At 41.1% G+C, this 26,245-nt stretch overlaps 1 protein-coding gene across 1 annotated transcript in view; it reads right to left on the reverse strand.

Annotated features, from left to right (window-relative positions):
• LOC123752669 (proteasomal ubiquitin receptor ADRM1-like) overlaps nt 1-24,780 on the reverse strand; it is a 47,280-nt gene extending 22,500 nt beyond the window's left edge. The window contains exons 1-6 of the mRNA XM_069316492.1: nt 24,502-24,780; nt 18,690-18,831; nt 17,312-17,331; nt 16,723-16,896; nt 16,285-16,401; nt 15,602-15,840 (exon numbers count right to left, since the gene is read on the reverse strand). Coding sequence (XP_069172593.1) covers nt 15,602-15,840; nt 16,285-16,401; nt 16,723-16,896; nt 17,312-17,331; nt 18,690-18,831; nt 24,502-24,780 — 971 coding nt within the window. The remainder of the gene's footprint in view (nt 1-15,601; nt 15,841-16,284; nt 16,402-16,722; nt 16,897-17,311; nt 17,332-18,689; nt 18,832-24,501) is intronic.
• Nucleotides 24,781-26,245: the final 1,465 nt, after the last annotated feature.

The raw sequence follows: 26,245 nt of genomic DNA on the forward strand, positions 1-26,245 counted from the left end.
GTTAAAGTGCCAGATTTTCGAAAAGCTGATTTTAATAGCCTAAGAAATTTTTTGGGTCAAATTGATTGGAAAGTCTTGGGTATGGGGTGTGGGCCGGTCTTGGAGCGAGACATGAACCCAGCGATAGGTGACTTAAATGGGGATTTCGATGTGGATTCAATATATAACTTATTTAAGAATATTCTAAACAAAGCACAGGAACGTAGTATACCATACAAATTGAATAGATCGAATACTAATGACCCAAAGTGGATAACAAAGAATTTGAAGAACCTTATAGGTAAAAAGAGAGCTTGGTACAAAAGGATTAAAAATGGGGAGGTCACTTTAGAACAGGAATTCGTACAACTGGTTAGAAATGTTAAAAAAGAGATAAGGAAAGCAAAAAGAAACTATGAAGTTCGCATAGCAGGGCAAGCAAAGACAAATCCTAAAAGGGTTTTTTCAGTTATATCGTACTAAGACTAGGGAAAGGATAGGTCCATTAAAAACTGAGACAGGTCAAATAACAGATAGTGATGAAGAGATGAGTAGTATTTTTAATAAATATTTTGTATCTGTATTTACTAAAGAGGAACTTAACAATATGCCTTCAGCCGAACAAGTCTATGTGGGTGGGGACGAGGACAGGTTGACGAGTTTAACAGTTACCAGGGAGGATGTTCTTAAACAAATAGTAAAACTCAAACCAAACAAATCCCCAGGGCCGGATGAAGTGTTTGCCAGGGTGCTTAAAGAATGCAAAGAGGAGCTTTGTGACCCACTGTCAACCATATTTAATAAATCAATAGAGTCAGGCAGAGTGCCGGAGTTTTGGAAAGTTGCTAATGTGATACCAGTTTTTAAGAAAGGAGATAGATCACTTGCGTCTAACTATCGACCAATTAGCCTAACGTCTATTGTGGGAAAGTTACTCGAATCTATAATAGCAAATAAAATTCGTCTTCATCTTGAAAAACATAAATTAATAATTGAGTCGCAACATGGTTTTATAAATGGCCGTTCATGTTTAACAAATTTGTTATCTTTTTATTCTAGCATTGTTGAGGCAGTTGATAGTGGTAAGGATTGCGATGTTGTATACCTTGACTTTAGCAAAGCTTTTGATACAGTGCCACATGAAAGACTGATTAAAAAGATAGAGTCTCATGGTATTGGGGGTGCTATATTAAGCTGGATTAGGGCATGGCTATACCAAAGGAAACAGAGAGTTAGTATAAATGGAATCAAGTCAGAGTGGGAAAATGTTGTAAGTGGAGTGCCTCAAGGCTCTGTCCTGGGACCTCTGTTGTTTATAATATATATAAATGATTTAGATTCAGGTTTGAGTAGCAACATTTGCAAATTTGCCGATGATACGAAAATCGGTAGGGAAATTAATTCGGAGGAGGACTCACTATCACTTCAAGTTGATCTAGATAGGGTTTTGAAATGGTCAAAGGATTGGCAGATGCAGTTTAATGCTGATAAATGTAAAGTTCTGAGGTTAGGTAATGATGATAGAGTTACAAGATACGAGCTAGATGGTGTTGTGATTGCGAAGTCGGATTGCGAAAGGGATCTGGGAGTTATGATTAGTAAGAATTTAAAACAAAAGGATCAATGCATAAATGTTCGTAATAAGGCAAATCGGACACTTGGATTTATTAATCGCAGCGTTAGTAACAAGACACCTGGTGTGGTTCTCAAGCTATATCTTGCTCTAGTTAGGCCCCATTTAGATTATGCAGTTCAGTTTTGGTCGCCATATTATAGAATGGATATAAATTCACTTGAACGTGTCCAGCGTAGGATGACTAAGTTAATTCCCCAAATTAGAAATCTTTCATATGAAGAAAGATTAACAAAGCTTAAGTTGCATTCACTGGAAAGGCGAAGAGTTAGGGGTGACATGATAGAGGTTTACAAGTGGATGAATGGACATAACCGGGGGGATATTAATAGGGTATTAAAAGTATCAACACAGGACAGAACACGAAACAATGGGTATAAATTGGATAAGTTTAGATTTAGGAAAGACTTGGGTAAATACTGGTTCAGTAACAGGGTTGTTGATTTGTGGAACCAATTGCCGCGTAACATTGTGGAGGTGGGGTCCCTCGATTGTTTCAAGCACGGGTTGGACAAGTATATGAGTGGGATTGGGTGGTTATAGAATAGGAGCTGCCTCGCATGGGCCAATAGGCCTTCTGCAGTTACCTTTGTTCTTATGTTCTTATGTTCTCGATTGTTTCAAGCACGGGTTGGACAAGTATATGAGTGGGATTGGGTGGTTATAGAATAGGAGCTGCCTCGTATGGGCCAATAGGCCTTCTGCAGTTACCTTTGTTCTTATGTTCTTATGTTCTTATGTTCAAACACTTCATCCGGCCCTGGGGATTTGTTTGGTTTGAGTTTTACTATTTGTTTAAGAACATCCTCCCTGGTAGCTGCTAAACTCGTCAACCTGTCCTCGTCCCCACCCACATAGACTTGTTCGGCTGAAGGCATATTGTTAAGTTCCTCTTTAGTAAATACAGATACAAAATATTTATTAAAAATACTACTCATCTCTTCATCACTATCTGTTATTTGACCTGTCTCAGTTTTTAATGGACCTATCTTTAGAAATTAGAAATCTTTCATATGAAGAAAGATTAACAAAGCTTAAGTTGCATTCACTGGAAAGGCGAAGAGTTAGGGGTGACATGATAGAGGTTTACAAGTGGATGAATGGACATAACCGGGGGGATATTAATAGGGTATTAAAAGTATCAACACAGGACAGAACACGAAACAATGGATATAAATTGGATAAGTTTAGATTTAGGAAAGACTTGGGTAAATACTGGTTCAGTAACAGGGTTGTTGATTTGTGGAACCAATTGCCGCGTAACATTGTGGAGGTGGGGTCCCTCGATTGTTTCAAGCACGGGTTGGACAAGTATATGAGTGGGATTGGGTGGTTATAGAATAGGAGCTGCCTCGTATGGGCCAATAGGCCTTCTGCAGTTACCTTTGTTCTTATGTTCTTATGTTCTTATGTTCTATCCTTTCCCTAGTCTTAGTACGATATAACTGAAAAAACCCTTTAGGATTTGTCTTTGCTTGCCCTGCTATGCGAACTTCATAGTTTCTTTTTGCTTTCCTTATCTCTTTTTAACATTTCTAACCAGTTGTATGAATTCCTGTTCTAAAGTGACCTCCCCATTTTTAATCCTTTTGTACCAAGCTCTCTTTTTACCTATAAGGTTCTTCAAATTCTTTGTTATCCACTTTGGGTCATTAGTATTCGATCTATTCAATTTGTATGGTATACTACGTTCCTGTGCTTTGTTTAGAATATTCTTAAATAAGTTATATATTGAATCCACATCGAAATCCCCATTTAAGTCACCTATCGCTGGGTTCATGTCTCGCTCCAAGACCGGCCCACACCCCATACCCAAGACTTTCCAATCAATTTGACCCAAAAAATTTCTTAGGCTATTAAAATCAGCTTTTCGAAAATCTGGCACTTTAACAGAATTTTCTCCTACTGGTCTATTCCATTCTATGCTAAATCTGATTTCTTTGTGATCACTGCTCCCTAGCTCACTCCCTATTTCGATGTCATTAATTTGCGTTTCCCTGTTAGTTAACACTAAATCTAAAATATTATTTTCCCGTGTTGGTTCCTTAATGTGTTGCGTAAGAAAGCAATCGTCAATTAATTCTAGAAAATCTTCTGCTTCACTATTCCCCGTTTTGTTCAACCAGTTTATTCCGCTAAAATTAAAGTCACCCATGACATAAATACTGTTAGATCTAGATGCTCTAGATATTTCATCCCATAGATGCTTTGCTTCCATTCTGTCTAAATTTGGTGGCCTATATATTACTCCTATTATAATATTATTAGCTTTTTCGTTTAATTCAATCCAAATAGTTTCTGTGTGTGGCTCTGTTTTGATTCCCTCTTTGAGACTACATTTCAAATTGTCCCTAACATATATGGCTACTCCACCTCCTCGTCTAATATATCTATCTGTGTGAAATAGTTTAAATCCATATATTTGATATTCAGCTAATAGTTCTCTATTTTCTACATTCATCCACGTTTCGGTAAGTGCAATAATATCTATTTTTTCTGTGCAGACAAGAGCATTTAATTCGTTAATTTTATTTCTTAGACTTCTACTGTTAGTGTAATATACCCTAAGTGAATTGTTTTTTTGCGGACCTTCTCTTTCCCTGATCGTTTTGCCAATTCCTTTCTCCCACAAACACATACTATTATTACCTCCTTCCTCCAAATCAATTCCCATACCTCTATCTACTAACAGTTTAAACCCAAACAAACACCTCTAACCACTTCTTCTAACGAGTTCGCAACAGCAACAACCCCAGCTCTCGATAGATGCACCCCATCACGAGCATACATTTCATTTCTTCCATAGAAGTGTTCCCAGTTGTCTATGAAAGATATTGCATTTGATTTGCAATATCTTTCCAGCCGGCAATTGACACCAAGTGCCCTCGATATCCATTCATTTCCCACTCCCTTTCTTGGAAGAATGCCACATATGATCGGGATTCCTCCCTTGCTCCTAACTAACTCTATGGCTGTTTTATACCTCTGAATCAGTTCCTCACTCCTAACTCGACCAACATCATTTCCTCCCACGCTAATGCAAATAATGGGATTGTTCCCATTACCAGCCATAATATCATTCATGTTGTTTATAATATCACCAATGCCAGCTCCGGGATAGCAAACCCTTAACCTGTTCCCCCTATCTCTAGCACAAAACGTTCTATCCAAATACCTTATCTGGGAATCTCCCACAACTAATGTTTGCTTAGGTACTTCCTTTACTTTCTGAGGGGCCTGCGCTTCCTTTCTCTTCGTTGCTTTCCCTTTTGCGCGATCCACAGTCTCTCCACAGCACTCGTCCTCCAAAACGTCAAATGAATTAGAAGTTGCTATGGCGTTTGAAGGCGGCTTTATCAAAGTCTTCTTAAGGCCCCTGTCTTTCACAACTCTCCAAGACGAGGTCCCTCCACTGCTGGTCTCCTCCTTCGTTACCTCTCGTTGTCCCTTCAGCTGACGCACCTCCTCCCGCAGAAAGTCCAACTCTGTCCTCAGGGCTCCCACTAGAGTCACCAGGTCCTTAACTACAACTTCCATATTGCAATGACAATATAACAACACTCAGGAGCTCCGGTTAACACAACCTCTCACTGTGACTTCACCATGCCCTAATCCAGCTTAATATTGCACCCCCAATACCATGAGACTCTAACTTTTTAATCAGTCTTTCATGTGGCACTGTATCAAAAGCTTTGCTAAAGTCAAGGTACACAACATCGCAATCCTTACCACTATCAACTGCCTCAACAATGCTAGAATAAAATGATAACAAATTTGTTAAACATGAACGGCCATTTATAAAACCATGTTGCGACTCAATTATTAATTTATGTTTTTCAAGATGAAGACGAATTGTATTTGCTATTATAGATTCGAGTAACTTTCCCACAATAGACGTTAGGCTAATTGGTCGATAGTTAGACGCAAGTGATCTATCTCCTTTCTTAAAAATTGGTACCACATTAGCAACTTTCCAAAACTCTGGCACTGCCTGACTATTGATTTATTAAACAAATAGTAAAACTCAAACCAAACAAATCCCCAGGGCCGGATGAAGTGTTTGCTAGGGTGCTTAAAGAATGCAAAGAGGAGCTTTGTGACCCACTGTCAACCATATTTAATAAATCAATAGAGTCAGGCAGAGTGCCAGAGTTTTGGAAAGTTGCTAATGTGATACCAGTTTTTAAGAAAGGAGATAGATCACTTGCGTCTAACTATCGACCAATTAGCCTAACGTCTATTGTGGGAAAGTTACTCGAATCTATAATAGCAAATAAAATTCGTCTTCATCTTGAAAAACATAAATTAATAATTGAGTCGCAACATGGTTTTACAAATGGCCGTTCATGTTTAACAAATTTGTTATCTTTTTATTCTAGCATTGTTGAGGCAGTTGATAGTGGTAAGGATTGCGATGTTGTATACCTTGACTTTAGCAAAGCTTTTGATACAGTGCCACATGAAAGACTGATTAAAAAAATAGAGTCTCATGGTATTGGGGGTGCTATATTAAGCTGGATTAGGGCATGGCTATACCAAAGGAAACAGAGAGTTAGTATAAATGGAATCAAGTCAGAGTGGGAAAATGTTGTAAGTGGAGTGCCTCAAGGCTCTGTCCTGGGACCTCTGTTGTTTATAATATATATAAATGATTTAGATTCAGGTTTGAGTAGCAACATTTGCAAATTTGCCGATGATACGAAAATCGGTAGGGAAATTAATTCGGAGGAGGACTCACTATCACTTCAAGTTGATCTAGATAGGGTTTTGAAATGGTCAAAGGATTGGCAGATGCAGTTTAATGCTGATAAATGTAAAGTTCTGAGGTTAGGTAATGATGATAGAGTTACAAGATACGAGCTAGATGGTGTTGTGATTGCGAAGTCGGATTGCGAAAGGGATCTGGGAGTTATGATTAGTAAGAATTTAAAACAAAAGGATCAATGCATAAATGTTCGTAATAAGGCAAATCGGACACTTGGATTTATTAATCGCAGCGTTAGTAACAAGACACCTGGTGTGGTTCTCAAGCTATATCTTGCGCTAGTTAGGCCCCATTTAGATTATGCAGTTCAGTTTTGGTCGCCATATTACAGAATGGATATAAATTCACTTGAACGTGTCCAGCGTAGGATGACTAAGTTAATTCCCCAAATTAGAAATCTTTCATATGAAGAAAGATTAACAAAGCTTAAGTTGCATTCACTGGAAAGGCGAAGAGTTAGGGGTGACATGATAGAGGTTTACAAGTGGATGAATGGACATAACCGGGGGGATATTAGTAGGGTATTAAAAGTATCAACACAGGACAGAACACGAAACAATGGATATAAATTGGATAAGTTTAGATTTAGGAAAGACTTGGGTAAATACTGGTTCAGTAACAGGGTTGTTGATTTGTGGAACCAATTGCCGCGTAACATTGTGGAGGTGGGGTCCCTCGATTGTTTCAAGCACGGGTTGGACAAGTATATGAGTGGGATTGGGTGGTTATAGAATAGGAGCTGCCTCGTATGGGCCAATAGGCCTTCTGCAGTTACCTTTGTTCTTATGTTCTTAAATATGGTTGACAGTGGGTCACAAAGCTCCTCTTTGCATTCTTTAAGCACCCTGGCCAACACTTCATCCGGCCCTGGGGATTTGTTTGGTTTGAGTTTTACTATTTGTTTAAGAACATCCTCTCTGGTAACTGTTAAACTCGTCAACCTGTCCTCGTCCCCACCCACATAGACTTGTTCGGCTGAAGGCATATTGTTAAGTTCCTCTTTAGTAAATACAGATACAAAATATTTATTAAAAATACTACTCATCTCTTCATCACTATCTGTTATTTGACCTGTCTCAGTTTTTAATGGACCTATCCTTTCCCTAGTCTTAGTACGATATAACTGAAAAAAACCTTTAGGATTTGTCTTTGCTTGCCCTGCTATGCGAACTTTATAGTTTCTTTTTGCTTTCCTTATCTCTTTTTTAACATTTCTAACCAGTTGTACGAATTCCTGTTCTAAAGTGACCTCCCCATTTTTAATCCTTTTGTACCAAGCTCTCTTTTTACCTATAAGGTTCTTCAAATTCTTTGTTATCCACTTTGGGTCATTGGTATTCGATCTATTCTAACTTATCTGGGAGTTATGATTAGTAAGAATTTAAAACAAAAGGATCAATGCATAAATGTTCGTAATAAGGCAAATCGGACACTTGGATTTATTAATCGCAGCGTTAGTAACAAGACACCTGGTGTGGTTCTCAAGCTATATCTTGCTCTAGTTAGGCCCCATTTAGATTATGCAGTTCAGTTTTGGTCGCCATATTATAGAATGGATATAAATTCACTTGAACGTGTCCAGCGTAGGATGACTAAGTTAATTCCCCAAATTAGAAATCTTTCATATGAAGAAAGATTAACAAAGCTTAAGTTGCATTCACTGGAAAGGCGAAGAGTTAGGGGTGACATGATAGAGGTTTACAAGTGGATGAATGGATATAACCGGGGGGATATTAATAGGGTATTAAAAGTATCAACACAGGACAGAACACGAAACAATGGATATAAATTGGATAAGTTTAGATTTAGGAAAGACTTGGGTAAATACTGGTTCAGTAACAGGGTTGTTGATTTGTGGAACCAATTGCCGCGTAACATTGTGGAGGTGGGGTCCCTCGATTGTTTCAAGCACGGGTTGGACAAGTATATGAGTGGGATTGGGTGGTTATAGAATAGGAGCTGCCTCGTATGGGCCAATAGGCCTTCTGCAGTTACCTTTGTTCTTATGTTCTTATGTTCTTATTCAATTTGTATGGTATACTACGTTCCTGTGCTTTGTTTAGAATATTCTTAAATAAGTATACCTGTCGCTGGGTTCATGTCTCGCTTCAAGACCGGCCCCCACCCCATACCCAAGACTTTCCAATCAATTTGACCCAAAAAATTTCTAAGGCTATTAAAATCAGCTTTTCGAAAATCTGGCACTTTAACAGAATTTTCTCCTACAGGTCTATTCCATTCTATGCTAAATCTGATTTCTTTGTGTTCACTGTTCCCTAGCTCACTCTCTATTTCGATGTCATTAATTTGTGTTTCCCTGTTAGTTAACACTAAATCTAAAATATTATTTTCCCGTGTTGGTTCCTTAATGTGTTGCGTAAGAAAGCAATCGTCAATTAATTCTAGAAAATCTTCTGCTTCACTATTCCCTGTTTTGTTCAACCAGTTTATTCCACTAAAATTAAAGTCACCCATGACGTAAATACTGTTAGATCTAGATGCCCTAGATATTTCATCCCATAGATGCTTTGCTTCCATTCTGTCTAAATTTGGTGGCCTATATATTACTCCTATTATAATATTATTTGCTTTTTCGTATAATTCTATCCAAATAGTTTCTGTGTGTGGCTCAGTTTTGATTCCCTCTTTGAGACTACATTTCATATTGTCCCTAACATATATGGCTACTCCCCCTCCTCGTCTAATATATCTATCTGTGTGAAATAGTTTATGTTGTTATATTATCATAGCAATATGGAAGTTGTAGTGAAGGACCTGGTGACTCTAGTGGGAGCCCTGAGGACAGAGTTGGACTCTCTGCTGGAGGAGGTGCGTCAGCTTAAAAAACAACGAGAAGTAACGAAGGAGGAGACCAGCAGTAAAGGGACCTCGTCTTGGAGAGTTGTGAAAGACAGGGGCCTTAAGAAGACTTTGATAAAGCCGCCTTCAAACGTCATAGCAACTTCAAATTCATTTGACGTTTTGGAGGACGAGTGCTGTGGAGAGACTGTGGATCGCGCAAAAGGGAAAGCAACGAAGAGAAAGGAAGCGCAGGCCCCTCAGAAAGTAAAGGAAGTACCTAAGCAAACATTAGTTGTGGGAGATTCCCAGATAAGGTATTTGGATAGAACGTTTTGTGCTAGAGATAGGGGGAACAGGTTAAGGGTTTGCTATCCCGGAGCTGGCATTGGTGATATTATAAACAACATGAATGATATTATGGCTGGTAATGGGAACAATCCCATTATTTGCATTAGCGTGGGAGGAAATGATGTTGGTCGAGTCAGGAGTGAGGAACTGATTCAGAGGTATAAAACAGCCATAGAGTTAGTTAGGAGCAAGGGAGGAATCCCGATCATATGTGGCATTCTTCCAAGAAAGGGAGTGGGAAATGAATGGATATCGAGGGCACTTGGTGTCAATTGCCGGCTGGAAAGATATTGCAAATCAAATGCAATATCTTTCATAGACAACTGGGAACACTTCTATGGAAGAAATGAAATGTATGCTCGTGATGGGGTGCATCTATCGAGAGCTGGGGTTGTTGCTGTTGCGAACTCGCTAGAAGAAGTGGTTAGAGGTGTTTGTTTGGGTTTAAACTGTTAGTAGATAGAGGTATGGGAATTGATTTGGAGGAAGGAGGTAATAAAAGTATGTGTTTGTGGGAGAAAGGAATTGGCAAAACGATCAGGGAAAGAGAAGGTCCGCAAAATAACAATTCACTTAGGGTATATTACACTAACAGTAGAAGTCTAAGAAATAAAATTAACGAATTAAATGCTCTTGTCTGCACAGAAAAAATAGATATTATTGCACTTACCGAAACGTGGATGAATGTAGAAAATAGAGAACTATTAGCTGAATATCAAATATATGGATTTAAACTATTTCACACAGATAGATATATTAGACGAGGAGGTGGAGTAGCCATATATGTTAGGGATAATTTGAAATGTAGTCTCAAAGAAGGAATCAAAACAGAGCCACACACAGAAACTATTTGGATTGAATTAAACGAAAAAGCTAATAATATTATAATAGGAGTAATATATAGGCCACCAAATTTAGACAGAATGGAAGCAAAGCATCTATGGGATGAAATATCTAGAGCATCTAGATCTAACAGTATTTATGTCATGGGTGACTTTAATTTTAGCGGAATAAACTGGTTGAACAAAACAGGGAATAGTGAAGCAGAAGATTTTCTAGAATTAATTGACGATTGCTTTCTTACGCAACACATTAAGGAACCAACACGGGAAAATAATATTTTAGATTTAGTGTTAACTAACAGGGAAACGCAAATTAATGACATCGAAATAGGGAGTGAGCTAGGGAGCAGTGATCACAAAGAAATCAGATTTAGCATAGAATGGAATAGACCAGTAGGAGAAAATTCTGTTAAAGTGCCAGATTTTCGAAAAGCTGATTTTAATAGCCTAAGAAATTTTTTGGGTCAAATTGATTGGAAAGGCTTGGGTATGGGGTGTGGGCCGGTCTTGGAGCGAGACATGAACCCAGCGATAGGTGACTTAAATGGGGATTTCGATGTGGATTCAATATATAACTTATTTAAGAATATTCTAAACAAAGCACAGGAACGTAGTATACCATACAAATTGAATAGATCGTATACTAATGACCCAAAGTGGATAACAAAGAATTTGAAGAACCTTATAGGTAAAAAGAGAGCTTGGTACAAAAGGATTAAAAATGGGGAGGTCACTTTAGAACAGGAATTCGTACAACTGGTTAGAAATGTTAAAAAAGAGATAAGGAAAGCAAAAAGAAACTATGAAGTTCGCATAGCAGGGCAAGCAAAGACAAATCCTAAAGGGTTTTTTCAGTTATATCGTACTAAGACTAGGGAAAGGATAGGTCCATTAAAAACTGAGACAGGTCAAATAACAGATAGTGATGAAGAGATGAGTAGTATTTTTAATAAATATTTTGTATCTGTATTTACTAAAGAGGAACTTAACAATATGCCTTCAGCCGAACAAGTCTATGTGGGTGGGGACGAGGACAGGTTGACGAGTTTAGCAGTTACCAGGGAGGATGTTCTTAAACAAATAGTAAAACTCAAACCAAACAAATCCCCAGGGCCGGATGAAGTGTTTGCTAGGGTGCTTAAAGAATGCAAAGAGGAGCTTTGTGACCCACTGTCAACCATATTTAATAAATCAATAGAGTCAGGCAGAGTGCCAGAGTTTTGGAAAGTTGCTAATGTGATACCAGTTTTTAAGAAAGGAGATAGATCACTTGCGTCTAACTATCGACCAATTAGCCTAACGTCTATTGTGGGAAAGTTACTCGAATCTATAATAGCAAATAAAATTCGTCTTCATCTTGAAAAACATAAATTAATAATTGAGTCGCAACATGGTTTTATAAATGGCCGTTCATGTTTAACAAATTTGTTATCTTTTTATTCTAGCATTGTTGAGGCAGTTGATAGTGGTAAGGATTGCGATGTTGTATACCTTGACTTTAGCAAAGCTTTTGATACAGTGCCACATGAAAGACTGATTAAAAAAATAGAGTCTCATGGTATTGGGGGTGCTATATTAAGCTGGATTAGGGCATGGCTATACCAAAGGAAACAGAGAGTTAGTATAAATGGAATCAAGTCAGAGTGGGAAAATGTTGTAAGTGGAGTGCCTCAAGGCTCTGTCCTGGGACCTCTGTTGTTTATAATATATATAAATGATTTAGATTCAGGTTTGAGTAGCAACATTTGCAAATTTGCCGATGATACGAAAATCGGTAGGGAAATTAATTCGGAGGAGGACTCACTATCACTTCAAGTTGATCTAGATAGGGTTTTGAAATGGTCAAAGGATTGGCAGATGCAGTTTAATGCTGATAAATGTAAAGTTCTGAGGTTAGGTAATGATGATAGAGTTACAAGATACGAGCTAGATGGTGTTGTGATTGCGAAGTCGGATTGCGAAAGGGATCTGGGAGTTATGATTAGTAAGAATTTAAAACAAAAGGATCAATGCATAAATGTTCGTAATAAGGCAAATCGGACACTTGGATTTATTAAACGCAGCGTTAGTAACAAGACACCTGGTGTGGTTCTCAAGCTATATCTTGCTCTAGTTAGGCCCCATTTAGATTATGCAGTTCAGTTTTGGTCGCCATATTATAGAATGGATATAAATTCACTTGAACGTGTCCAGCGTAGGATGACTAAGTTAATTCCCCAAATTAGAAATCTTTCATATGAAGAAAGATTAACAAAGCTTAAGTTGCATTCACTGGAAAGGCGAAGAGTTAGGGGTGACATGATAGAGGTTTACAAGTGGATGAATGGACATAACCGGGGGGATATTAACAGGTTATTAAAAGTATCAACACAGGACAGAACACGAAACAATGGGTATAAATTGGATAAGTTTAGATTTAGGAAAGACTTGGGTAAATACTGGTTCAGTAACAGGGTTGTTGATTTGTGGAACCAATTGCCGCGTAACATTGTGGAGGTGGGGTCCCTCGATTGTTTCAAGCACGGGTTGGACAAGTATATGAGTGGGATTGGGTGGTTATAGAATAGGAGCTGCCTCGTATGGGCCAATAGGCCTTCTGCAGTTACCTTTGTTCTTATGTTCTTATGTTCTTAACATTTGCAAATTTGCCGATGATACGAAAATCGGTAGGGAAATTAATTCGGAGGAGGACTCTCTATCACTTCAAGTTGATCTAGATAGGGTTTTGAAATGGTCAAAGGATTGGCAGATGCAGTTTAATGCTGATAAATGTAAAGTTCTGAGGTTAGGTAATGATGATAGAGTTACAAGATACGAGCTAGATGGTGTTGTGATTGCGAAGTCGGATTGCGAAAGGGATCTGGGAGTTATGATTAGTAAGAATTTAAAACAAAAGGATCAATGCATAAATGTTCGTAATAAGGCAAATCGGACACTTGGATTTATTAATCGCAGCGTTAGTAACAAGACACCTGGTGTGGTTCTCAAGCTATATCTTGCTCTAGTTAGGCCCCATTTAGATTATGCAGTTCAGTTTTGGTCGCCATATTATAGAATGGATATAAATTCACTTGAATGTGTCCAGCGTAGGATGACTAAGTTAATTCCCCAAATTAGAAATCTTTCATATGAAGAAAGATTAACAAAGCTTAAGTTGCATTCACTGGAAAGGCGAAGAGTTAGGGGTGACATGATAGAGGTTTACAAGTGGATGAATGGACATAACCGGGGGGATATTAATAGGGTATTAAAAGTATCAACACAGGACAGAACACGAAACAATGGATATAAATTGGATAAGTTTAGATTTAGGAAAGACTTGGGTAAATACTGGTTCAGTAACAGGGTTGTTGATTTGTGGAACCAATTGCCGCGTAACATTGTGGAGGTGGGGTCCCTCGATTGTTTCAAGCACGGGTTGGACAAGTATATGAGTGGGATTGGGTGGTTATAGAATAGGAGCTGCCTCGTATGGGCCAATAGGCCTTCTGCAGTTACCTTTGTTCTTATGTTCTTATGTTCTTAAATCCATTTATTTGATATTCAGCTAATAGTTCTCTATTTTCTACATTCATCCACGTTTCGGTAAGTGCAATAATATCTATTTTTTCTGTGCAGACAAGAGCATTTAATTCGTTAATTTTATTTCTTAGACTTCTACTGTTAGTGTAATATACCTTAAGTGAATTGTTATTTTGAGGCCCTTCTCTTTCCCTGATCATTTTGCCAATTCCTTTCTCCCACAAACATGTACTTTTATTATCTCCTTCCTCCAAATCAATTCCCATACCTCTATCAGCTAACAGTTTAAACCCAAACAAACACCTCTAACCACTTCTTCCAACGAGTTCGCAACAGCAACAACCCCAGCTCTCGATAGATGCACCCCATCACGAGCATACATTCCATTTCTTCCATAGAAGTGTTCCCAGTTGTCTATGAAAGATATTGCATTTGATTTGCAATATCTTTCCAGCCGGCAATTGACACCAAGTGCCCTCGATATCCATGCATTTCCTACTCCCTTTCTTGGAAGAATGCCACATATGATCGGGATTCCTCCCTTGCTCCTAACTAATTCAATGGCTGTCCTGAATCTCTGTATTAGTTCCTCACTCCTAACTCGTCCAATATCATTACCCCCTGCACTAATACAAATAATGGGTTTGTTTCCATTTCCTGTCATAATATCATTCATGTTTCCAACAATATCACCAATTCCAGCTCCCGGATAGCAAACCTTTAATCTGTTCCCCCTATCTCTGGCACAAAACGTTCTGTCTAAATACCTCACTTTGGAATCTCCCACAACCAAAATTCGCTTCGATTCTCCCTTTTCCTTTCGAGCAGTTTGAGGGACCTGCGCTTCAATGCTCCTCGTTACTTTGTCTTTGCCACCTCGCTGAACAACAGGTTCAACACAGCACTCGTCCTCTAATACGTCAAATGCGTTAAAAGTCCTTAGGTGTAGGCTATTAGTTGTCGGTTTTGCCAAGGTCTTCTTAAGACCCCTGTCTTTCACAACTTGCCAAGACGAGGACTTCTTAATACTGGTTTCGTCAGTCCTTCTTAATGAGGTCCCGTCAACACTGGCCTCCTCCTTCGTTTCCTCCCGAAGTCGTAGCCGTCGTACCTCCTCCCGCAGGGAATCCATCTCTGCTCTCAGAGCTCCAACCAGACTCACCAAATCTTTTACTAATCCTTCCATTATTGCAATAATAATGTTATTAGAATCGGAGCTCCAGCTAACACAACCTCTCACTGTGACTGCACCTGACTGACTGAAAACATATATCCAAAACATATATCTGATTTGAAAACATATATCCAAACACATTATTTAAACAACACTATTTACTTTAACATGTCTGCCATTATGAACACAGCTCTATAGTACTCGGCAAATTCTATACCAAAACTTGACAGTCCAAACCCTTGTTCTCATCCAATCAAACGAAGCATTTCAAATAACAACATAAATACTGTACGCTTAATAGAAAATGCTCCCCAAATCTCAAATTACTTGCTTTCTGAAAGCATTTCTGCCACATTTGTGTTTAGTTTTACAATATTTATACTTTTCTACACTAAAATGACATGCCAAATTTCTTTCAATATTCTGTTATTGTTCACTACTACTACTGGTTAAAATCTTGTCAAACTAGCTAATAAACTATTTAAAGAAATATTTATACAAGGTTATCTCAATACATATTTATATAATAAACTAACCCTGGACCAAGCAGTGTTGCCAAACTGGACATTCCACTTCCCAAGATCTGCATCAGCTGTTGTTGCGAAATATTCCCAAACAGATTCTGGATATCAGAATCCCTTAAATTGGTAATTTCCGATCCCAGAGCAGGATTTGCAGTTGAACCAGATGGGCGCTGTGACCCTGGAGCTGGTGGATTATTGAGTAGTTCATTCACTTTGCGAGACTGCTCATCATCCTTGTCCGTCTTGGGCGGCTCCTAAAGTAAAAAAAAAAAAAATTGTTGCATTTATAATACAACCTGCTTGGGTATGATTACCAAAATGGTCTCTATACTGTATATATGTTTTATTATCTGCTATAGATGGTGCATTACCTTCCAGCACATTATTGTAAACACCAATTCACAATGCACCATCGAGCCCTCGGCACATTAGACAAATTACCATTGGTTAGTTCAGCAATCTTACCACCTATGGAGGCAAAACCTTAAAGTACGCAAATATTGTGGAAGTTCATGATGTACCACATGTCATTTATATCGAGTTATTTGCTGTAAATGTAAACACCTACTACAGTACTTAACAATTTCTACTTTAAAACTACTAGTCTTTACTTGCCAATACATTTTGCCCTTCTATAACAATTTATCAACAACCACAAATTCAATATCATATACAAGTACACTATTTTTTTTTACCTGCATCCAAAAGAAGAGTCGTCTGCTTGACGATTTAAACTTGAGTACAAAAACTCTACCAGTCGTGCACTGTGACACACGCTTATATTCACAGTCATCAGGGAAAATAATCACATCCTGAAAAATAACAGCTTACTTTAACATTTATGCTTTCAAGCCACATTTAAATTAAAAAAATAAATAATTAAGCTTTTGACAATCTATACATGCAAGTGCTTGACAAATAAAATTTGGGTCAGATTTGTCCCTGTAGACTTTATACTGATCTACCAAATGTATCACTTTTAATATAAGATTGTCCATCAAAATCCATGCATTATTTCAGCAGTTTGACAGCCACCTACAATACTTTTGCTTGACTATGGTTACAATGGTTACCAAACATTTATATTCTGAAGATAAAACTGCCTTGCCTTTCAATTGATGTAAATGTCCTACCTCTTCAACTGTTCCAGTGCCACGGTCCTTCCAACAGATATGCATAAGGGAATCATCTGCTTGGTACAGATACACCAAACCCTTCCTCTTGTCTGGGTACACCATCTGTCCTTTGGTGTACATCTTCCCAGCTTGTAGATTACAACAAATTGAGCTTTCGTCAAATATGTCAAGCTAAAAACCACTTTAAACAGAGCATCTTTGACTGCAAGACAGATGGAATAATACACCACTAAACGCTTCAAGAATACTTAACATCAGAAATTGACTGGGTGAATCTTCCATCAATAATTATAAATAAATTTAGTACTGTATGTTTGGACAAATAGCCATAATGCAATCACAAAAATATTAAGGTTAACCTATCAATAGACAGGTACTGTACGACTCTTAGACACATGTGAGTAACAGAGTGACTTGCAATTCCCAATACATTATTTTTATAGGGCCACACAACAGAACCTCATGCTCCTCCAAAGGGGAAGACATGAGGACAGAAACCTCCAGAAAGATGCCTACCCCCAGGGAAACCCAAAGGAACCCCGAAAGCAAAATTAAGAGGGAGTCGAACCCAAGTCTAAAAACGTACAGGTATGAAATATCCCACTCCTGCATGAAAATACCATGCATGAGTATGAAAATACCCCACCCCAGCAGGAGTATGAGTAGCCTGCGAGAAGCTTCGGCACAGTTTGTTTTAACAAAATAACTGGTCACACAGACCACAATGCTCCCCACCAACCAAAACACTCCCAAACCAAGGAAAAACAAAGTCACAAATTTACTTATTAAAGGCTTTAATATATTTAATTTATTTAATAACACAGATTAAAGGTTTACCTTAAGGGCGAGGACCACCACACGTGAGGAAGCCCCCCTGAAAGGAGTGTTGACTGAATGCCCCCAGGGAAAGATAACCTTCGCCATGCAAGGCTAGTACTTACAGAGCGCACAGGGAAGGAAACCCTGAGCACATGCAGTTCCAGTACACTAAACTCCTGGCTCACGCACACATCCCTATAGGAACACACCGCCTCAACAGCAAAAACACCAAAGAAAACGGGATACCAGAGCCAGAGCAAAGTGACTACCAGGCCCGGACATCAGTATAGAACTAGACTCAGCACGACCTGGCTGACCCAGGCAGGTTAGGGGGGGGGGGCAGACTAGTGAAAGGGGGGGGGGGCAGACTAGTGAAAGGGGGGGGGCAGACTAGTGAAGGGGGGGGGGGCTAGTTTCACAAAATGTTGTTTTCATTGTGGGGGAGTTCGTTTGGGAAATTTTAGGCTACGGTTTCGTTTTAACCATGCGGTAGTCTGTTTTGATTTGCTTATCTTGCTAGGAGCCTTCCCTTGGATGGTGGAAAAGGTGATAAACTTTACATTTATTTAAAGTGTTCACAGGCCATTGCTCCCTGCTCCTCTCTGAAGGGGGGGGGGCAGGATCTGGCTCATAGTTGTTTTGTTGTATAAGATTCGCAACTTGGAACAAAAAGTTCCAAGTAGCACGGGCTATGGTGAGCCCGTAGTGGACTTTTTTCTCATAGTCCACAGAAGGCCAACAGAACTCTGCAACTGATGACACCTAGTAGTATGGCACTTATTCAGTGTGATAGCTCCAGAGAGCTGACAATTTCCCTCACAGAAAATACAATAACAAAAGCAGTATTAAAAATCAAATTAATGATTTGAATGCACTTGTGTGCAAAGATTCAATGGGCATTATGGAATTTTAATTAATCCAGATTGTAGATGCATGTAGACAATTGGAAACTTACGAGAACAGAAAATTATGGGACACCAGTTATTTCACATTAATATACAAATTAAAAGAGGAGGGGAATTAGCAGTAATATAAAAAAAAAAAAATTTTCACCAAAGAATGAATAAAAACTCATGAACATAATGTTTTTCTGTCTTCTTAGCAGCCAGTTAGAAAAGTTATACAAAAGTTGTTAAGTTTCTTACTTCCTTCGTAATCAACTGCTTCTTTATGCTGACGCTTTTCTTTCTCTACAGAAACAATTTTCCTGATAGTGAATTCCCGTAGCTGCATGAGAACTACTACATCATAGGCCTCGTAGCAGAATAACACTTCCACATTGCGTTCCTGCATAGGAGAAAAAAGAAACACATTAACTGTTATATCCTCAGTATCATAATTCTAAGAAATGTCCAGCATTGCAAACATCACTAAATTATTGTATTGAGTGGAACACCTTAAACCTAAATGGTTCAGAGATTAAGGTGTGGATGAACAAGTAAGTCTGTTTTAGACCTGGAACAGTGCCACACCGGCTAGTCTTAGATGATATAACTACTATTTGAGTCTTATTATTTCCACAACCTATTTTTTTCAGTAGAAAGCCCCTAGTGGCTCCCTGAAGCTACTATACTGATATAGTGCCAAACTACAAGGTGCCATCAGTTGTGGAGTTCGTATTGACAGAACCTGACCCACCTCACAGGTGCAGCAAGGAGCAAAGGCAGTTCTGAAAAATATTTGTCAACTTATTTCTGTTTGCCACCACCAAAGCAAGGCACCCAGAAAGTCAATGCAACAAAATAGACCACAGCCTCAAAACCACCAAATGAACAACAATGTAAACAAACAATTGAAAATTCATGAAACTTGAGCTAGCTCATTTGCCTCCACCTCCCTCAACATTTGGGGGGAGGAGGGAGGCAGTCAGGTGTCAGCCAACTGCTCCACCCTCAGTTCTAATGCTGATATGAATGTGCCTAGTTCCTCTCTCATTGTTCTGACTCTGGTCTTGGTTTCAGCTCAGTGGTGTTTTGCCCTCGAGGCTTTTTCTGTGTATGGTTGTGCAACGTGAGCCAGTTTAGTGTTCTTGGAGCTGCATGTGCCCAGGGCTACCTTCCATGTGCGCTCATTAAGTGCTGTCCTTGCGTTGTCAGGGTTCACTCCCTAAAGGGGTCTCCATGCTTGTGGTGGCTCTCGCCCTGAAGGTAAGCTTATTGTCTTGGACTGTCAGTCTCTCCTTGGGTCGAGTGTGTTTATATGCTGGTGTTTACCTGTATAGCGATAACAGTGCCTGGGCATACCTGCAGGGAACATTCACCCTGCAAGCCCTGGAAAACCCCTATGGGTTTGGTGGTCCTTGTGATCCACCCACCATCCCTGCTCTCACTTCGAGCAAATTTCTGGGTTGTGCACCATCCATGCTTTGTGGCAATGTTCAGTTTGTCTGCCTCCACTGCTACCTGTTGGGTCTGTGACAACTTTGGCTCTGAGTCATGAAGCGGATGCTCCCTTCAAGTTGCTCTACTCTGCCAATTTTGGAGGGGCTTCTGGCAGCAACTGCTGGTGTCTTTAGTTCCTGGATTGCAGCAGTCAAGGTTGTGTCCCCGGTTTGAGGTCCGGGGCTAGCAAATGATGCTTGTCTCATGGAATAGGCGGTGATTTTGTCCATACCTCCTTTTCCTTCTTTCTCCTTTGGGCAGGGAGTTTGCCCTTCTCTTTTTTCCCCCTGCCCCTGGCCCATTAGCAGGTTTAGGGTTGGGGTTTTTCTTTGGGATATCCCTTCGGCTGCTACGAGGGTTGTCCCTTTCAATTCGAGTGTAGATACAGTTGAGCCTTCTCATCTTGCCAAGGTTTCTGGGAACTCCTTTTTAGTTCCATCACACAAAACAATAAAAAACCAGCTTTGAATGTAATAAAACGTCATTTTCTAGGTGAGAGCCCGGAAGCTCCCCAGAGCTATCCAGACAGATATGTATACAGTATTGGCATCAGTGTGAATGAAGTTTTAGGCCTACCAGGGACCACGAGCCAGGACCTGGCCCCCTCAGAGAGGCACGAGGAGCAATGACCTATTTAACTGCACATGTGATTTGGAGCATTCTATGTCTGCCATTGACCAGGCCAGGCACCCAGAAAGGCAAGCGCCTCAAAACAAGCCCCTCTTCTGGTTAAAACCACTACTGAAACAAACGAGTGAACTGAACTCCCCAAATGAAAACGAACATGATGCCACATGTGCCATGTCACTTTTCTGCTCAGCTCCCCCCCCCAACCCCCGGGAGGGGGAAGGGGGAGCCCCAGACCCCTCATGCCAGCGATCCACACCCCAGTTCTCGGCTGATGTGATAAGGCTCAGTCGTGTGGCTCCAGCTCCAGATTCTCTCTGTTGTGCTATGCCTTGTGTTCAGTACTGCTCTTACAGTGGCGTGTGAGCAGGGAGTAATAATCTAATATTCACAGGTACTCGGGCTGCATGTGCTTAGGGTTCCCTTCCCTGAGTGCCCTGTACTGAGTGCTGAGTGCCCCAGCCCTTGGGGACTGGGGTTGTCTTCCACAAGGAACCTTGGGAACTACCTCTGTTGGTCTTTTGCTGCTCGGTAATTGACCGCCCTGGGAGTGTTGGGGGTTTCCTCCTCGCTTTTTACCTTGGAGTAACTGGTAGTTTTTGCACTGGTAGGAGCACAGGGTACTGCGCAGCTAGTTTTCACATATTACAGTGGCCGGTTCTGTTCCTTCTGGGTACCGTTGTCCTCTTGCGGGGTTTTTCTTTTCATTTTTTTTGTGCATAGTGGGGGGGGGCCTGCTTTTGTACCTAGTGGGGGGGGCCCTGCTTTTGTACCTAGTGGGGGGGGGGGGCCTGCTTTTGTACCTAGTGGGGGTGGGCCCTGCTTTTGTACCTAGTGGGGGGGGGCCGGCTTTTGTACCTAGTGGGGGGCCCTGCTTTTGTACCTAGTGGGGGGGGGGGCCTGCTTTTGTACCTAGTGGGGGGGCCCTGATTTTGTACCTAGTGGGGGGGAGCCTGCTTTTGTACCTAGTGGGGGGGGCCTGCTTTTGTACCTAGTAAGGGGGGGCCTGCTTTTGTTCCCCTGCCCCCTGTTATATTAGGACCCTGACCTCCTGGGCTCGGTGGTTCCCCTGCTTGGCCCCCGTGAGTGGACACGTCCCGGGGGTTCAGTTTTAGAAATTTGTTTGGTAGACTTGGGTGCCAGTTAGCAGTACCCTGGCTGGGCTTACCCTTAACAAAACCTGTCTTAGGGCCCTGGGAAGCCCTGTAGGGGTGAAAGGGGTCCAATGGATGCGACCCCTGGGTCCCCACTCACTTTTTGAGAGTTTGAAGGTTGCTCTGTCCCCTTGTCTCAGGGTAACGCTCAATGTTTTTGCCTCCGTTATGCTGCCTGTAGAGTAAGTGACACCTTCGACCCAGAGTCCTGCTGTTACGAATCTTACTAGGATTCTAACATTACTCCTGATGCTTATATTACTATTGTCTTGTTCTATAATTATTATAGTATCCAGTTGGATGATATTAGATTCTTGTATGTTATATATTGTAGCATGCTGTTGTGTGCCTGAGTTGCATTATATTGTATGAGGCTTTTGCAAGTATTTTCATGTTGGTTTCTCCGTGTGGGGGGTTGACCATATTTGGATATGGCCAGTGTGGGAACTTGATGTCAAGCGAGTGAGTATAGTTCAACCTTGACTAATTCTTATTATTGTTTGCCAGTAAATTATATTGAGTAATGTAACATTATTATATACTCTTATGATTAATAATGATTTGAATATTAGTACTACATTATGTTAGTAGAATTTCTACAATAGTTTATGTGGATGTTTAGTTGATATTGTGGTAGACGCCTGCCCTGGGATCCGACGCTTGGGCAGAGGCTGGCAGTTTTGGTCGAGAGGAGACATGTTTTAAGTTAAGTCCTTGGTAATGGTTATTTTAGCTAATACTTGGTTAATTCTCTGGTTAGATGATTGTGCATTTACTCTATTAAGTAATTCATGTGCTGGTGATATTGCTCATTGCTCAATAAGGATTTGTATATATAATATTGCATGCTAAAGAATATTTCTGGCTATTATCTGTACCATTTAATTATTATGTTTGTCATCCTTAACGTAGATATATTGTTTCCCCAAGTTATGCAGTGTTTTATTCCTTTACCCCTAGACACCTGTTGGCAAGGCCGATTTAATATAATTAATCACTGCGGGGAAAGAACCGTACTAAGTCTCAATGGTTGTAACACATATCTACATTTGAAACTGAATGGAGTCAGCCTCCACCACATCACTTCATAGTGCATTCCATTTACTAACTACTCTGACACTGAAAAAGTTCTTTCTAATGTCTCTGTGGCTCATTTGGGTACTCAGCTTCCACCTGTGTCCCCTTGTGTGTGTACCACACATGTTAAATAATCCATCTTTGTTCACCCTGTTAATTCCCCTGAAAATTTTGTATGTGGTGATCATGTCTTCCCTAGCTCTTCTGCCTTCCAGCGACGTGAGGTGCAGTTCACGTAGTCTGTCCTCATAACTCATGCCTCTTAGTTCTGTCACTAGCCTAGTGGCATACCTCTGAACTTTTTCCAGCTTCGTCTTTTGCTTGACAAGGTACGGGCTCCATGCTGGGGCCGCATACTCCAGGATTGACCTTACATATGTGGTATACAAGGTTCTGAAGGATTCCTTACACAGGTTTCTGAAAGTAGTTCTGATGTTAGTCAGCCTCGCATAGGCCGCTGATGTTATTCTTTTGATGTGGGCTTTGAGAGACAGGTTTGGCGTGATACCAACACCCAGATCTTTCTCTTTGTCCGCTTCCTGAAGGACTTCATCTCCCATTCGGTATCCAGTGACTGGCCACCTAGTTCCTCCTCCTAGTTTCATTACCTTACATTTACTTGGGTTGAACTTTAGTAGCCATTTGTCGGACCATTCCTTCAGTTTGTCTAGGTCATCTTGTAGCCTCATACTATCGTCCTCTGTCCTGATCCTCCTCATAATTTTTGCATCATCAGCAAACATCGAAAGAAACGAGTCAATTCCGTCTGGGAGATCATTTACGTAAATCAGAAACAGTATAGGTCCAAGGACTGATCCCTGTCGGACTCCACATGGTGACTTCCCGCCACTCCGATACCTCACCCTTCACGATGTCTGTCCGTGTCCTGTTGCTTAGGTACTCTCTTATCCAGTGGAGTACCTTACCTTTCACTCCTGCCTGCATCTCCAGTTTGTGCACTAGTCTCTTATGTGGTACTGTGTCAAAAGCTTTCTGGCAGTCCAGAAATATGCAGTCTGCCAAGGCCTCTCTCTCTTGCCTGATTATTGTTGCCTGGTCATAGAACTCAATTAATCCTGTTAGGCATGATTTGCCATCTCTGAACCCATGTTGATGTTGTGTTACAAAGTTCTTCCGCTCCAGATGTTCCACTAGCTTTTTCGCACAATCTTTTCCATCATCTTGCATGGAATGCAAGTTAGGGACACAGGCCTGTAGTTCAATGCCTCCTGCCTATCACCCTTCTTGTATATTGGGACTAAATTGGCCGTCTTCCAAATTTTTGTCAGCTCACCTGTTACCAGTGACTTGTTGTACACCATGGAGAGTGGTAGGCACAGAGCTTCTGCTCCTTCCTTTAAAATCCATGGTGAGATTACATCCGGGCCTATTGCCTTCGTCACGTCCAAATATAGCAGATGGTTCCTCACCTCCCCACTGGTAATCACAAACTCCTCTAGTGGTGTCTGGTTTGATGTTCTCTCCCTTATCTCTGGGACTTCTCCTTGCTCTGAGGTGAAGACTTCCTGTAATTCCTTATTGAGTTCCTCTCACATTTCCTAGTCGTTTGAAGTGAATCTTTCTGCCCCTATCCTCAGTTTCATTATCAGTTCATTCACTGTTGTTTTCCTCCTGATGTGGCTTGGCAGCAGTTTGGGTTGAGTCTTTGCTTTGCTCGCTATGTTATTTTCATATTGCCTCTCTACCTTTCTTCTCACCCTGACGTATTCATTCCTGGCGCTCTGGTATCTTTCTCTGCTCTCTAGTGTTCTGTTGTTTCTATAGTTTCTGCACGCCCTTTTACTAAGTTGCTTTGCTAGCTTGTAACTCTGATTAAACCTTGTGTTTCTCATCTCCATTTCATATTTTTCCTTTAGGACTGGGACGAACTTGTCTGCTGCCTCCTCACACTTATGTGTGATGTAGTCCATCTTGTCTTGATCCGTCTTTCCTCTGAGCTCTGTTTCCCAAGCTATTTCAGTTAGGAATTTTCTCATCTCATAGTTTCCTTTCCGGAATGCCGGCCTCCTGCTTTCTGGTCCCTTCCTTGAGTACATTAACCCTTCTTCGACCAGATATTCAAACAACAGTACACTGTGATCATTTATACCCACGGAGGCTTCAAGATCGATTTCCCTTATGTCTGAATCGTTCAGAGTTAATACTTGGGTGAATACTAGGTATTCAGAGTGAATACTCCAGCAGTTTCGCTCTCCATGTTGTCCATCGTCACGGTGCCTGTTATGAAGTCTCTGAACCCTTCGCAGCCCAGAATAACCATCTCCTTGAAACTCCATTCCTTTCTCATCATTAGAGCCACTCCTCCCCTTCCTTCCCTCTCTTTCCTTATTACAATGTAGTCCTGGGGAAACACCGCATTTGTTATGGTTCCTGATAGTTTTGTTTCTCTGAGTTCAATTACATCTGGGTTTACCTCTTGTGTTCTTTCCCTAAGTTCACTAGCCATGTTTGTAATCCCATCTATATTCGAGTAAATGACCTTGAAGCTGACTCTCTTCTGTCCATTCTCAGTTTCTGTTGATTCCGCTGGAGTTGGGGGCAAGGGCTGTCTGGGATGGGTGAGCCTAGGAAGGAGGACCTGGGGGGTCTGGGGTGAGAGGGGGGCTGGGAGAATCTGGAACAGGAGAACTAGGGGGTCTGACGTGATGCGGCTTAGGGGGTCCGGGGTTTGGGGTTAGCTGGGGCATGGGATGGGGAAGCTGGATGGGCATGTGGTGGGAGGTCATGGGTTGTGGTAAGCAGGGTAGACTGGGGTGGGTTGACAGGGAGGTCAGAGGTTGGGGAGGGGAGGGGAGGGAAGCCTTGACGGGAGGGAGGGGGAGGTAGGGAGGAGAGTTTGGGGTGGGGAAACTGGGAAGGTCACAGGCTGGAGAAAGTGGGAAGGGCATGGGGTGCGGGAACAGTGAGGATCTGGGGTAGGGGATGGGGAAGAAAAAGGGCATGGGGGGTCTGGGGTCAGGGAACATGGGGGGCATGGTCTGAAGGGGGACTTTACTGTATGGGGAGGTGCAGATTATTGGTGGGGGATGGCTGAGGGGGTTGGTTGGTGGGAGGCTTCTGTTTCAATCCTCCCTGGGGGTGCTGGCCTACTGGTGGGGGGATTCCCTCTCCCCTCTAAGGTTCCTGGAGACACTGAGCCGAGTCCTGTGGCTCCCATATCCCCACCCCTTTCTCTGTATTTTCTCCTTGGTTCTGCAGCCTTCCTTCCTTCTCTCCTCCCTCGTTATGTCCCTTTGCAGAAAGATGTCCTCGTATCCCCCTAACCTCACAAGTCTGTTCTTCCTGGACAGGATTTTCTCCCTTGTTGCCTCGTTCGTGAGCACTACCCTTATCAATCGTTTCCTTTCCCTCTTGTAGATGCCCAGCCTGAAAACCTTCTCTATGTTTCCATCTAGCTCCTCCATATCCAGTCCCTCCAAGGTTTCTGTCATGGTTGCTCGG

The sequence above is a fragment of the Procambarus clarkii genome, chromosome 84, assembly GCF_040958095.1.
Source record: "Procambarus clarkii isolate CNS0578487 chromosome 84, FALCON_Pclarkii_2.0, whole genome shotgun sequence".
Lineage (NCBI taxonomy): Eukaryota > Metazoa > Arthropoda > Malacostraca > Decapoda > Cambaridae > Procambarus > Procambarus clarkii.